The 15,057-nt window shown below is 67.9% G+C and overlaps 2 protein-coding genes across 2 annotated transcripts; both read left to right on the top strand.

Annotated features, from left to right (window-relative positions):
- Positions 1 to 1,720: 1,720 nt before the first annotated feature.
- On the top strand, positions 1,721 to 2,619 carry LOC139041538 (apomucin-like; the record flags this gene model as incomplete). The annotated part of the gene is made up of 2 exons (XM_070494187.1): positions 1,721 to 2,373; positions 2,463 to 2,619. Coding segments are annotated over 2 exons (810 nt in total), but the record flags the coding sequence as incomplete, so codon positions are not given.
- An 8,203-nt stretch (positions 2,620 to 10,822) lies between these two features.
- On the top strand, positions 10,823 to 13,455 carry LOC139041539 (apomucin-like; the record flags this gene model as incomplete). Its single annotated transcript, XM_070494188.1, has 6 exons — positions 10,823 to 11,354; positions 11,529 to 11,913; positions 12,033 to 12,146; positions 12,279 to 12,566; positions 12,786 to 13,010; positions 13,095 to 13,455. Coding segments are annotated over 6 exons (1,905 nt in total), but the record flags the coding sequence as incomplete, so codon positions are not given.
- Positions 13,456 to 15,057: the final 1,602 nt, after the last annotated feature.

The raw sequence follows: 15,057 nt of genomic DNA on the forward strand, positions 1-15,057 counted from the left end.
AGCTGGCCCGTCGTCACCAGGAGGATCAGGAGCAACTCGGGTATCAGCTGAGGGATCAGGGACAAGCGGGTCACCAGCTGGAGCATCAGGGACCACGGGACAGCCCGTCGTAGGCCCGGAGACGACTGGGTCATCTGCGGTAGGGTCAGGGACAACCGGACCCGCAGCGGAAGTCACGGGGTCAAGGGGAGCAGCAAGTGGAGCACCACGGAGCCCAGGACCATCAGCGGAAGCGTCAGCAACCACCCGACCAGCCCCAGGAGGGTCAGGAACAAGCGGACCGTCGGCACAGGGATCCGCGACCACGGGGCCGTCGTCTTCAGGCCCGAGGGAGTCAACGGCAGCAGCAGCTGGAAGTGCAGGAACCAGTGGGCCAACAGCCGGAGTCACCGTGGCGAGCGGACCAGCACCGGGAGGATCAGGGACCACGGGACCCTCGGCTGAGGTGTCAGGGGCAAGAGGACTGTCCACCGGGGGCCCCGGGACCACTGGAGCGGCAGCTCAAGGATCAGGGACAAGTGGCACATTGCCTGGAGCCACAGGGACAACCGGGCCCCCGCCGGGAGGGTTAGCCACAAGTGGAGCCCCAGCGGAAGGATCAGCGACCACTGGGTCATCAGCCGGCGCGCCAGGGACCAGCGGGCCGTCTTCGGTAGGGTCGGAGAGCAGTGCACCACCTGTCGTGGCATCAGGGGCAACCGGCCCACCAGCTCAAGGGTCAGGGACAACTGGATCATCAGCTGGAAGCTCAGGACCAACCGGACCATCGTCGGAGGTGTCCGGGACCGCCAGACCCTCGTCTGGAGCGACTGAGACACCTGGACCATCACCCGGAGGATCCGGAACCACTGGAGCAGCAGCTGGCCGAGGGGCGACAACAGGGCCGGGGGCCGGGGTATCGGCGACCACAGGGCCAGCAGCTGAGGGATCAGGAAGCACCGCTGCGCCTGTCGCGGGCTCCAGGACAACTGGGCCGCCAGCCGGAAGGTCAGGAACAAGTGGGCCAACGGCTGGGGTCACAGGGGCAACCGGACCAGCCACGGCCGCGTCGCGGACCGCAGGACCACCCGCTGAAGGGTCAGTGACAACGGGACCGGCAGCTGGAGGGTCAACGGCCACTGGACCATCAGGCAGAGTGGCAGGTTCCCCCGGGCCGACCGTTGCGGGGCCAGGGACCACCGGACCATCTGTTGTAGGGCCAAGGGCAACTGGACCACCAGTGGGAGAGTCCCCGACAGCTGGACCATCAGCCCCCGCATCGGGAGCGCCTGGAACCTCAGCGGGGCGATTGGAGACCACAGGGCCAGCAGGTGGCGTATCGGGGACCGCAGCCCCATCAGCTGAAGCGCCAGGGACAACTGGCCAAGCAGCCGGAGGGGCAGGTTCCACTGGGCCACCTGGGGTAGGATCAGCGACCACTGGGCCACCTGCTGTGGGCTCAGGGACCCCTGGAGCCTCCGCTGGAGGGTCCGGGACGACCGGACCGTCAGAGGCAAGGCCGGGGACAACCGCGTCGTCGGGTGGAAGGTCCGAAGCAACGCGGCCATCCGCTGGAGACACAGGGGCTACGGGACCGGCAACCGGAGGGCCCGGGACCTCAAGGCCGTCAGCTGGAGCGTCAGAGACTCCTGGGCCAAGAGCCAGAGTAACGGGCACCGGTGGCCCATCTGTCGTCGGGTCCGAGGCGACTGGCTCGGCTGCGGTGGGAACAGGGACAACTGGAGCTTCAGGTGAAGGGTCAGGGACAACTGGAGTCTCAGCCGAGGGCTCAAGGACGCCTGGACCGTCGTCTGGGTTGACAGGGACAGCTGGCCCGTCGTCACCAGGAGGATCAGGAGCAACTCGGGTATCAGCTGAGGGATCAGGGACAAGCGGGTCACCAGCTGGAGCATCAGGGACCACGGGACAGCCCGTCGTAGGCCCGGAGACGACTGGGTCATCTGCGGTAGGGTCAGGGACAACCGGACCCGCAGCGGAAGTCACGGGGTCAAGGGGAGCAGCAAGTGGAGCACCACGGAGCCCAGGACCATCAGCGGAAGCGTCAGCAACCACCCGACCAGCCCCAGGAGGGTCAGGAACAAGCGGACCGTCGGCACAGGGATCCGCGACCACGGGGCCGTCGTCTTCAGGCCCGAGGGAGTCAACGGCAGCAGCAGCTGGAAGTGCAGGAACCAGTGGGCCAACAGCCGGAGTCACCGTGGCGAGCGGACCAGCACCGGGAGGATCAGGGACCACGGGACCCTCGGCTGAGGTGTCAGGGGCAAGAGGACTGTCCACCGGGGGCCCCGGGACCACTGGAGCGGCAGCTCAAGGATCAGGGACAAGTGGCACATTGCCTGGAGCCACAGGGACAACCGGGCCCCCGCCGGGAGGGTTAGCCACAAGTGGAGCCCCAGCGGAAGGATCAGCGACCACTGGGTCATCAGCCGGCACGCCAGGGACCAGCGGGCCGTCTTCGGTAGGGTCGGAGAGCAGTGCACCACCTGTCGTGGCATCAGGGGCAACCGGCCCACCAGCTCAAGGGTCAGGGACAACTGGATCATCAGCTGGAAGCTCAGGACCAACCGGACCATCGTCGGAGGTGTCCGGGACCGCCAGACCCTCGTCTGGAGCGACTGAGACACCTGGACCATCACCCGGAGGATCCGGAACCACTGGAGCAGCAGCTGGCCGAGGGGCGACAACAGGGCCGGGGGCCGGGGTATCGGCGACCACAGGGCCAGCAGCTGAGGGATCAGGAAGCACCGCTGCGCCTGTCGCGGGCTCCAGGACAACTGGGCCGCCAGCCGGAAGGTCAGGAACAAGTGGGCCAACGGCTGGGGTCACAGGGGCAACCGGACCAGCCACGGCCGCGTCGCGGACCGCAGGACCACCCGCTGAAGGGTCAGTGACAACGGGACCGGCAGCTGGAGGGTCAACGGCCACTGGACCATCAGGCAGAGTGGCAGGTTCCCCCGGGCCGACCGTTGCGGGGCCAGGGACCACCGGACCATCTGTTGTAGGGCCAAGGGCAACTGGACCACCAGTGGGAGAGTCCCCGACAGCTGGACCATCAGCCCCCGCATCGGGAGCGCCTGGAACCTCAGCGGGGCGATTGGAGACCACAGGGCCAGCAGGTGGCGTATCGGGGACCGCAGCCCCATCAGCTGAAGCGCCAGGGACAACTGGCCAAGCAGCCGGAGGGGCAGGTTCCACTGGGCCACCTGGGGTAGGATCAGCGACCACTGGGCCACCTGCTGTGGGCTCAGGGACCCCTGGAGCCTCCGCTGGAGGGTCCGGGACGACCGGACCGTCAGAGGCAAGGCCGGGGACAACCGCGTCGTCGGGTGGAAGGTCCGAAGCAACGCGGCCATCCGCTGGAGACACAGGGGCTACGGGACCGGCAACCGGAGGGCCCGGGACCTCAAGGCCGTCAGCTGGAGCGTCAGAGACTCCTGGGCCAAGAGCCAGAGTAACGGGCACCGGTGGCCCATCTGTCGTCGGGTCCGAGGCGACTGGCTCGGCTGCGGTGGGAACAGGGACAACTGGAGCTTCAGGTGAAGGGTCAGGGACAACTGGAGTCTCAGCCGAGGGCTCAAGGACGCCTGGACCGTCGTCTGGGTTGACAGGGACAGCTGGCCCGTCGTCACCAGGAGGATCAGGAGCAACTCGGGTATCAGCTGAGGGATCAGGGACAAGCGGGTCACCAGCTGGAGCATCAGGGACCACGGGACAGCCCGTCGTAGGCCCGGAGACGACTGGGTCATCTGCGGTAGGGTCAGGGACAACCGGACCCGCAGCGGAAGTCACGGGGTCAAGGGGAGCAGCAAGTGGAGCACCACGGAGCCCAGGACCATCAGCGGAAGCGTCAGCAACCACCCGACCAGCCCCAGGAGGGTCAGGAACAAGCGGACCGTCGGCACAGGGATCCGCGACCACGGGGCCGTCGTCTTCAGGCCCGAGGGAGTCAACGGCAGCAGCAGCTGGAAGTGCAGGAACCAGTGGGCCAACAGCCGGAGTCACCGTGGCGAGCGGACCAGCACCGGGAGGATCAGGGACCACGGGACCCTCGGCTGAGGTGTCAGGGGCAAGAGGACTGTCCACCGGGGGCCCCGGGACCACTGGAGCGGCAGCTCAAGGATCAGGGACAAGTGGCACATTGCCTGGAGCCACAGGGACAACCGGGCCCCCGCCGGGAGGGTTAGCCACAAGTGGAGCCCCAGCGGAAGGATCAGCGACCACTGGGTCATCAGCCGGCGCGCCAGGGACCAGCGGGCCGTCTTCGGTAGGGTCGGAGAGCAGTGCACCACCTGTCGTGGCATCAGGGGCAACCGGCCCACCAGCTCAAGGGTCAGGGACAACTGGATCATCAGCTGGAAGCTCAGGACCAACCGGACCATCGTCGGAGGTGTCCGGGACCGCCAGACCCTCGTCTGGAGCGACTGAGACACCTGGACCATCACCCGGAGGATCCGGAACCACTGGAGCAGCAGCTGGCCGAGGGGCGACAACAGGGCCGGGGGCCGGGGTATCGGCGACCACAGGGCCAGCAGCTGAGGGATCAGGAAGCACCGCTGCGCCTGTCGCGGGCTCCAGGACAACTGGGCCGCCAGCCGGAAGGTCAGGAACAAGTGGGCCAACGGCTGGGGTCACAGGGGCAACCGGACCAGCCACGGCCGCGTCGCGGACCGCAGGACCACCCGCTGAAGGGTCAGTGACAACGGGACCGGCAGCTGGAGGGTCAACGGCCACTGGACCATCAGGCAGAGTGGCAGGTTCCCCCGGGCCGACCGTTGCGGGGCCAGGGACCACCGGACCATCTGTTGTAGGGCCAAGGGCAACTGGACCACCAGTGGGAGAGTCCCCGACAGCTGGACCATCAGCCCCCGCATCGGGAGCGCCTGGAACCTCAGCGGGGCGATTGGAGACCACAGGGCCAGCAGGTGGCGTATCGGGGACCGCAGCCCCATCAGCTGAAGCGCCAGGGACAACTGGCCAAGCAGCCGGAGGGGCAGGTTCCACTGGGCCACCTGGGGTAGGATCAGCGACCACTGGGCCACCTGCTGTGGGCTCAGGGACCCCTGGAGCCTCCGCTGGAGGGTCCGGGACGACCGGACCGTCAGAGGCAAGGCCGGGGACAACCGCGTCGTCGGGTGGAAGGTCCGAAGCAACGCGGCCATCCGCTGGAGACACAGGGGCTACGGGACCGGCAACCGGAGGGCCCGGGACCTCAAGGCCGTCAGCTGGAGCGTCAGAGACTCCTGGGCCAAGAGCCAGAGTAACGGGCACCGGTGGCCCATCTGTCGTCGGGTCCGAGGCGACTGGCTCGGCTGCGGTGGGAACAGGGACAACTGGAGCTTCAGGTGAAGGGTCAGGGACAACTGGAGTCTCAGCCGAGGGCTCAAGGACGCCTGGACCGTCGTCTGGGTTGACAGGGACAGCTGGCCCGTCGTCACCAGGAGGATCAGGAGCAACTCGGGTATCAGCTGAGGGATCAGGGACAAGCGGGTCACCAGCTGGAGCATCAGGGACCACGGGACAGCCCGTCGTAGGCCCGGAGACGACTGGGTCATCTGCGGTAGGGTCAGGGACAACCGGACCCGCAGCGGAAGTCACGGGGTCAAGGGGAGCAGCAAGTGGAGCACCACGGAGCCCAGGACCATCAGCGGAAGCGTCAGCAACCACCCGACCAGCCCCAGGAGGGTCAGGAACAAGCGGACCGTCGGCACAGGGATCCGCGACCACGGGGCCGTCGTCTTCAGGCCCGAGGGAGTCAACGGCAGCAGCAGCTGGAAGTGCAGGAACCAGTGGGCCAACAGCCGGAGTCACCGTGGCGAGCGGACCAGCACCGGGAGGATCAGGGACCACGGGACCCTCGGCTGAGGTGTCAGGGGCAAGAGGACTGTCCACCGGGGGCCCCGGGACCACTGGAGCGGCAGCTCAAGGATCAGGGACAAGTGGCACATTGCCTGGAGCCACAGGGACAACCGGGCCCCCGCCGGGAGGGTTAGCCACAAGTGGAGCCCCAGCGGAAGGATCAGCGACCACTGGGTCATCAGCCGGCGCGCCAGGGACCAGCGGGCCGTCTTCGGTAGGGTCGGAGAGCAGTGCACCACCTGTCGTGGCATCAGGGGCAACCGGCCCACCAGCTCAAGGGTCAGGGACAACTGGATCATCAGCTGGAAGCTCAGGACCAACCGGACCATCGTCGGAGGTGTCCGGGACCGCCAGACCCTCGTCTGGAGCGACTGAGACACCTGGACCATCACCCGGAGGATCCGGAACCACTGGAGCAGCAGCTGGCCGAGGGGCGACAACAGGGCCGGGGGCCGGGGTATCGGCGACCACAGGGCCAGCAGCTGAGGGATCAGGAAGCACCGCTGCGCCTGTCGCGGGCTCCAGGACAACTGGGCCGCCAGCCGGAAGGTCAGGAACAAGTGGGCCAACGGCTGGGGTCACAGGGGCAACCGGACCAGCCACGGCCGCGTCGCGGACCGCAGGACCACCCGCTGAAGGGTCAGTGACAACGGGACCGGCAGCTGGAGGGTCAACGGCCACTGGACCATCAGGCAGAGTGGCAGGTTCCCCCGGGCCGACCGTTGCGGGGCCAGGGACCACCGGACCATCTGTTGTAGGGCCAAGGGCAACTGGACCACCAGTGGGAGAGTCCCCGACAGCTGGACCATCAGCCCCCGCATCGGGAGCGCCTGGAACCTCAGCGGGGCGATTGGAGACCACAGGGCCAGCAGGTGGCGTATCGGGGACCGCAGCCCCATCAGCTGAAGCGCCAGGGACAACTGGCCAAGCAGCCGGAGGGGCAGGTTCCACTGGGCCACCTGGGGTAGGATCAGCGACCACTGGGCCACCTGCTGTGGGCTCAGGGACCCCTGGAGCCTCCGCTGGAGGGTCCGGGACGACCGGACCGTCAGAGGCAAGGCCGGGGACAACCGCGTCGTCGGGTGGAAGGTCCGAAGCAACGCGGCCATCCGCTGGAGACACAGGGGCTACGGGACCGGCAACCGGAGGGCCCGGGACCTCAAGGCCGTCAGCTGGAGCGTCAGAGACTCCTGGGCCAAGAGCCAGAGTAACGGGCACCGGTGGCCCATCTGTCGTCGGGTCCGAGGCGACTGGCTCGGCTGCGGTGGGAACAGGGACAACTGGAGCTTCAGGTGAAGGGTCAGGGACAACTGGAGTCTCAGCCGAGGGCTCAAGGACGCCTGGACCGTCGTCTGGGTTGACAGGGACAGCTGGCCCGTCGTCACCAGGAGGATCAGGAGCAACTCGGGTATCAGCTGAGGGATCAGGGACAAGCGGGTCACCAGCTGGAGCATCAGGGACCACGGGACAGCCCGTCGTAGGCCCGGAGACGACTGGGTCATCTGCGGTAGGGTCAGGGACAACCGGACCCGCAGCGGAAGTCACGGGGTCAAGGGGAGCAGCAAGTGGAGCACCACGGAGCCCAGGACCATCAGCGGAAGCGTCAGCAACCACCCGACCAGCCCCAGGAGGGTCAGGAACAAGCGGACCGTCGGCACAGGGATCCGCGACCACGGGGCCGTCGTCTTCAGGCCCGAGGGAGTCAACGGCAGCAGCAGCTGGAAGTGCAGGAACCAGTGGGCCAACAGCCGGAGTCACCGTGGCGAGCGGACCAGCACCGGGAGGATCAGGGACCACGGGACCCTCGGCTGAGGTGTCAGGGGCAAGAGGACTGTCCACCGGGGGCCCCGGGACCACTGGAGCGGCAGCTCAAGGATCAGGGACAAGTGGCACATTGCCTGGAGCCACAGGGACAACCGGGCCCCCGCCGGGAGGGTTAGCCACAAGTGGAGCCCCAGCGGAAGGATCAGCGACCACTGGGTCATCAGCCGGCGCGCCAGGGACCAGCGGGCCGTCTTCGGTAGGGTCGGAGAGCAGTGCACCACCTGTCGTGGCATCAGGGGCAACCGGCCCACCAGCTCAAGGGTCAGGGACAACTGGATCATCAGCTGGAAGCTCAGGACCAACCGGACCATCGTCGGAGGTGTCCGGGACCGCCAGACCCTCGTCTGGAGCGACTGAGACACCTGGACCATCACCCGGAGGATCCGGAACCACTGGAGCAGCAGCTGGCCGAGGGGCGACAACAGGGCCGGGGGCCGGGGTATCGGCGACCACAGGGCCAGCAGCTGAGGGATCAGGAAGCACCGCTGCGCCTGTCGCGGGCTCCAGGACAACTGGGCCGCCAGCCGGAAGGTCAGGAACAAGTGGGCCAACGGCTGGGGTCACAGGGGCAACCGGACCAGCCACGGCCGCGTCGCGGACCGCAGGACCACCCGCTGAAGGGTCAGTGACAACGGGACCGGCAGCTGGAGGGTCAACGGCCACTGGACCATCAGGCAGAGTGGCAGGTTCCCCCGGGCCGACCGTTGCGGGGCCAGGGACCACCGGACCATCTGTTGTAGGGCCAAGGGCAACTGGACCACCAGTGGGAGAGTCCCCGACAGCTGGACCATCAGCCCCCGCATCGGGAGCGCCTGGAACCTCAGCGGGGCGATTGGAGACCACAGGGCCAGCAGGTGGCGTATCGGGGACCGCAGCCCCATCAGCTGAAGCGCCAGGGACAACTGGCCAAGCAGCCGGAGGGGCAGGTTCCACTGGGCCACCTGGGGTAGGATCAGCGACCACTGGGCCACCTGCTGTGGGCTCAGGGACCCCTGGAGCCTCCGCTGGAGGGTCCGGGACGACCGGACCGTCAGAGGCAAGGCCGGGGACAACCGCGTCGTCGGGTGGAAGGTCCGAAGCAACGCGGCCATCCGCTGGAGACACAGGGGCTACGGGACCGGCAACCGGAGGGCCCGGGACCTCAAGGCCGTCAGCTGGAGCGTCAGAGACTCCTGGGCCAAGAGCCAGAGTAACGGGCACCGGTGGCCCATCTGTCGTCGGGTCCGAGGCGACTGGCTCGGCTGCGGTGGGAACAGGGACAACTGGAGCTTCAGGTGAAGGGTCAGGGACAACTGGAGTCTCAGCCGAGGGCTCAAGGACGCCTGGACCGTCGTCTGGGTTGACAGGGACAGCTGGCCCGTCGTCACCAGGAGGATCAGGAGCAACTCGGGTATCAGCTGAGGGATCAGGGACAAGCGGGTCACCAGCTGGAGCATCAGGGACCACGGGACAGCCCGTCGTAGGCCCGGAGACGACTGGGTCATCTGCGGTAGGGTCAGGGACAACCGGACCCGCAGCGGAAGTCACGGGGTCAAGGGGAGCAGCAAGTGGAGCACCACGGAGCCCAGGACCATCAGCGGAAGCGTCAGCAACCACCCGACCAGCCCCAGGAGGGTCAGGAACAAGCGGACCGTCGGCACAGGGATCCGCGACCACGGGGCCGTCGTCTTCAGGCCCGAGGGAGTCAACGGCAGCAGCAGCTGGAAGTGCAGGAACCAGTGGGCCAACAGCCGGAGTCACCGTGGCGAGCGGACCAGCACCGGGAGGATCAGGGACCACGGGACCCTCGGCTGAGGTGTCAGGGGCAAGAGGACTGTCCACCGGGGGCCCCGGGACCACTGGAGCGGCAGCTCAAGGATCAGGGACAAGTGGCACATTGCCTGGAGCCACAGGGACAACCGGGCCCCCGCCGGGAGGGTTAGCCACAAGTGGAGCCCCAGCGGAAGGATCAGCGACCACTGGGTCATCAGCCGGCGCGCCAGGGACCAGCGGGCCGTCTTCGGTAGGGTCGGAGAGCAGTGCACCACCTGTCGTGGCATCAGGGGCAACCGGCCCACCAGCTCAAGGGTCAGGGACAACTGGATCATCAGCTGGAAGCTCAGGACCAACCGGACCATCGTCGGAGGTGTCCGGGACCGCCAGACCCTCGTCTGGAGCGACTGAGACACCTGGACCATCACCCGGAGGATCCGGAACCACTGGAGCAGCAGCTGGCCGAGGGGCGACAACAGGGCCGGGGGCCGGGGTATCGGCGACCACAGGGCCAGCAGCTGAGGGATCAGGAAGCACCGCTGCGCCTGTCGCGGGCTCCAGGACAACTGGGCCGCCAGCCGGAAGGTCAGGAACAAGTGGGCCAACGGCTGGGGTCACAGGGGCAACCGGACCAGCCACGGCCGCGTCGCGGACCGCAGGACCACCCGCTGAAGGGTCAGTGACAACGGGACCGGCAGCTGGAGGGTCAACGGCCACTGGACCATCAGGCAGAGTGGCAGGTTCCCCCGGGCCGACCGTTGCGGGGCCAGGGACCACCGGACCATCTGTTGTAGGGCCAAGGGCAACTGGACCACCAGTGGGAGAGTCCCCGACAGCTGGACCATCAGCCCCCGCATCGGGAGCGCCTGGAACCTCAGCGGGGCGATTGGAGACCACAGGGCCAGCAGGTGGCGTATCGGGGACCGCAGCCCCATCAGCTGAAGCGCCAGGGACAACTGGCCAAGCAGCCGGAGGGGCAGGTTCCACTGGGCCACCTGGGGTAGGATCAGCGACCACTGGGCCACCTGCTGTGGGCTCAGGGACCCCTGGAGCCTCCGCTGGAGGGTCCGGGACGACCGGACCGTCAGAGGCAAGGCCGGGGACAACCGCGTCGTCGGGTGGAAGGTCCGAAGCAACGCGGCCATCCGCTGGAGACACAGGGGCTACGGGACCGGCAACCGGAGGGCCCGGGACCTCAAGGCCGTCAGCTGGAGCGTCAGAGACTCCTGGGCCAAGAGCCAGAGTAACGGGCACCGGTGGCCCATCTGTCGTCGGGTCCGAGGCGACTGGCTCGGCTGCGGTGGGAACAGGGACAACTGGAGCTTCAGGTGAAGGGTCAGGGACAACTGGAGTCTCAGCCGAGGGCTCAAGGACGCCTGGACCGTCGTCTGGGTTGACAGGGACAGCTGGCCCGTCGTCACCAGGAGGATCAGGAGCAACTCGGGTATCAGCTGAGGGATCAGGGACAAGCGGGTCACCAGCTGGAGCATCAGGGACCACGGGACAGCCCGTCGTAGGCCCGGAGACGACTGGGTCATCTGCGGTAGGGTCAGGGACAACCGGACCCGCAGCGGAAGTCACGGGGTCAAGGGGAGCAGCAAGTGGAGCACCACGGAGCCCAGGACCATCAGCGGAAGCGTCAGCAACCACCCGACCAGCCCCAGGAGGGTCAGGAACAAGCGGACCGTCGGCACAGGGATCCGCGACCACGGGGCCGTCGTCTTCAGGCCCGAGGGAGTCAACGGCAGCAGCAGCTGGAAGTGCAGGAACCAGTGGGCCAACAGCCGGAGTCACCGTGGCGAGCGGACCAGCACCGGGAGGATCAGGGACCACGGGACCCTCGGCTGAGGTGTCAGGGGCAAGAGGACTGTCCACCGGGGGCCCCGGGACCACTGGAGCGGCAGCTCAAGGATCAGGGACAAGTGGCACATTGCCTGGAGCCACAGGGACAACCGGGCCCCCGCCGGGAGGGTTAGCCACAAGTGGAGCCCCAGCGGAAGGATCAGCGACCACTGGGTCATCAGCCGGCGCGCCAGGGACCAGCGGGCCGTCTTCGGTAGGGTCGGAGAGCAGTGCACCACCTGTCGTGGCATCAGGGGCAACCGGCCCACCAGCTCAAGGGTCAGGGACAACTGGATCATCAGCTGGAAGCTCAGGACCAACCGGACCATCGTCGGAGGTGTCCGGGACCGCCAGACCCTCGTCTGGAGCGACTGAGACACCTGGACCATCACCCGGAGGATCCGGAACCACTGGAGCAGCAGCTGGCCGAGGGGCGACAACAGGGCCGGGGGCCGGGGTATCGGCGACCACAGGGCCAGCAGCTGAGGGATCAGGAAGCACCGCTGCGCCTGTCGCGGGCTCCAGGACAACTGGGCCGCCAGCCGGAAGGTCAGGAACAAGTGGGCCAACGGCTGGGGTCACAGGGGCAACCGGACCAGCCACGGCCGCGTCGCGGACCGCAGGACCACCCGCTGAAGGGTCAGTGACAACGGGACCGGCAGCTGGAGGGTCAACGGCCACTGGACCATCAGGCAGAGTGGCAGGTTCCCCCGGGCCGACCGTTGCGGGGCCAGGGACCACCGGACCATCTGTTGTAGGGCCAAGGGCAACTGGACCACCAGTGGGAGAGTCCCCGACAGCTGGACCATCAGCCCCCGCATCGGGAGCGCCTGGAACCTCAGCGGGGCGATTGGAGACCACAGGGCCAGCAGGTGGCGTATCGGGGACCGCAGCCCCATCAGCTGAAGCGCCAGGGACAACTGGCCAAGCAGCCGGAGGGGCAGGTTCCACTGGGCCACCTGGGGTAGGATCAGCGACCACTGGGCCACCTGCTGTGGGCTCAGGGACCCCTGGAGCCTCCGCTGGAGGGTCCGGGACGACCGGACCGTCAGAGGCAAGGCCGGGGACAACCGCGTCGTCGGGTGGAAGGTCCGAAGCAACGCGGCCATCCGCTGGAGACACAGGGGCTACGGGACCGGCAACCGGAGGGCCCGGGACCTCAAGGCCGTCAGCTGGAGCGTCAGAGACTCCTGGGCCAAGAGCCAGAGTAACGGGCACCGGTGGCCCATCTGTCGTCGGGTCCGAGGCGACTGGCTCGGCTGCGGTGGGAACAGGGACAACTGGAGCTTCAGGTGAAGGGTCAGGGACAACTGGAGTCTCAGCCGAGGGCTCAAGGACGCCTGGACCGTCGTCTGGGTTGACAGGGACAGCTGGCCCGTCGTCACCAGGAGGATCAGGAGCAACTCGGGTATCAGCTGAGGGATCAGGGACAAGCGGGTCACCAGCTGGAGCATCAGGGACCACGGGACAGCCCGTCGTAGGCCCGGAGACGACTGGGTCATCTGCGGTAGGGTCAGGGACAACCGGACCCGCAGCGGAAGTCACGGGGTCAAGGGGAGCAGCAAGTGGAGCACCACGGAGCCCAGGACCATCAGCGGAAGCGTCAGCAACCACCCGACCAGCCCCAGGAGGGTCAGGAACAAGCGGACCGTCGGCACAGGGATCCGCGACCACGGGGCCGTCGTCTTCAGGCCCGAGGGAGTCAACGGCAGCAGCAGCTGGAAGTGCAGGAACCAGTGGGCCAACAGCCGGAGTCACCGTGGCGAGCGGACCAGCACCGGGAGGATCAGGGACCACGGGACCCTCGGCTGAGGTGTCAGGGGCAAGAGGACTGTCCACCGGGGGCCCCGGGACCACTGGAGCGGCAGCTCAAGGATCAGGGACAAGTGGCACATTGCCTGGAGCCACAGGGACAACCGGGCCCCCGCCGGGAGGGTTAGCCACAAGTGGAGCCCCAGCGGAAGGATCAGCGACCACTGGGTCATCAGCCGGCGCGCCAGGGACCAGCGGGCCGTCTTCGGTAGGGTCGGAGAGCAGTGCACCACCTGTCGTGGCATCAGGGGCAACCGGCCCACCAGCTCAAGGGTCAGGGACAACTGGATCATCAGCTGGAAGCTCAGGACCAACCGGACCATCGTCGGAGGTGTCCGGGACCGCCAGACCCTCGTCTGGAGCGACTGAGACACCTGGACCATCACCCGGAGGATCCGGAACCACTGGAGCAGCAGCTGGCCGAGGGGCGACAACAGGGCCGGGGGCCGGGGTATCGGCGACCACAGGGCCAGCAGCTGAGGGATCAGGAAGCACCGCTGCGCCTGTCGCGGGCTCCAGGACAACTGGGCCGCCAGCCGGAAGGTCAGGAACAAGTGGGCCAACGGCTGGGGTCACAGGGGCAACCGGACCAGCCACGGCCGCGTCGCGGACCGCAGGACCACCCGCTGAAGGGTCAGTGACAACGGGACCGGCAGCTGGAGGGTCAACGGCCACTGGACCATCAGGCAGAGTGGCAGGTTCCCCCGGGCCGACCGTTGCGGGGCCAGGGACCACCGGACCATCTGTTGTAGGGCCAAGGGCAACTGGACCACCAGTGGGAGAGTCCCCGACAGCTGGACCATCAGCCCCCGCATCGGGAGCGCCTGGAACCTCAGCGGGGCGATTGGAGACCACAGGGCCAGCAGGTGGCGTATCGGGGACCGCAGCCCCATCAGCTGAAGCGCCAGGGACAACTGGCCAAGCAGCCGGAGGGGCAGGTTCCACTGGGCCACCTGGGGTAGGATCAGCGACCACTGGGCCACCTGCTGTGGGCTCAGGGACCCCTGGAGCCTCCGCTGGAGGGTCCGGGACGACCGGACCGTCAGAGGCAAGGCCGGGGACAACCGCGTCGTCGGGTGGAAGGTCCGAAGCAACGCGGCCATCCGCTGGAGACACAGGGGCTACGGGACCGGCAACCGGAGGGCCCGGGACCTCAAGGCCGTCAGCTGGAGCGTCAGAGACTCCTGGGCCAAGAGCCAGAGTAACGGGCACCGGTGGCCCATCTGTCGTCGGGTCCGAGGCGACTGGCTCGGCTGCGGTGGGAACAGGGACAACTGGAGCTTCAGGTGAAGGGTCAGGGACAACTGGAGTCTCAGCCGAGGGCTCAAGGACGCCTGGACCGTCGTCTGGGTTGACAGGGACAGCTGGCCCGTCGTCACCAGGAGGATCAGGAGCAACTCGGGTATCAGCTGAGGGATCAGGGACAAGCGGGTCACCAGCTGGAGCATCAGGGACCACGGGACAGCCCGTCGTAGGCCCGGAGACGACTGGGTCATCTGCGGTAGGGTCAGGGACAACCGGACCCGCAGCGGAAGTCACGGGGTCAAGGGGAGCAGCAAGTGGAGCACCACGGAGCCCAGGACCATCAGCGGAAGCGTCAGCAACCACCCGACCAGCCCCAGGAGGGTCAGGAACAAGCGGACCGTCGGCACAGGGATCCGCGACCACGGGGCCGTCGTCTTCAGGCCCGAGGGAGTCAACGGCAGCAGCAGCTGGAAGTGCAGGAACCAGTGGGCCAACAGCCGGAGTCACCGTGGCGAGCGGACCAGCACCGGGAGGATCAGGGACCACGGGACCCTCGGCTGAGGTGTCAGGGGCAAGAGGACTGTCCACCGGGGGCCCCGGGACCACTGGAGCGGCAGCTCAAGGATCAGGGACAAGTGGCACATTGCCTGGAGCCACAGGGACAACCGGGCCCCCGCCGGGAGGGTTAGCCACAAGTGGAGCCCCAGCGGAAGGATCAGCGACCAC

The sequence above is a fragment of the Equus asinus genome, chromosome 22 (assembly GCF_041296235.1).
Source record: "Equus asinus isolate D_3611 breed Donkey chromosome 22, EquAss-T2T_v2, whole genome shotgun sequence".
NCBI classification, from domain to species: Eukaryota; Metazoa; Chordata; class Mammalia; order Perissodactyla; family Equidae; genus Equus; species Equus asinus.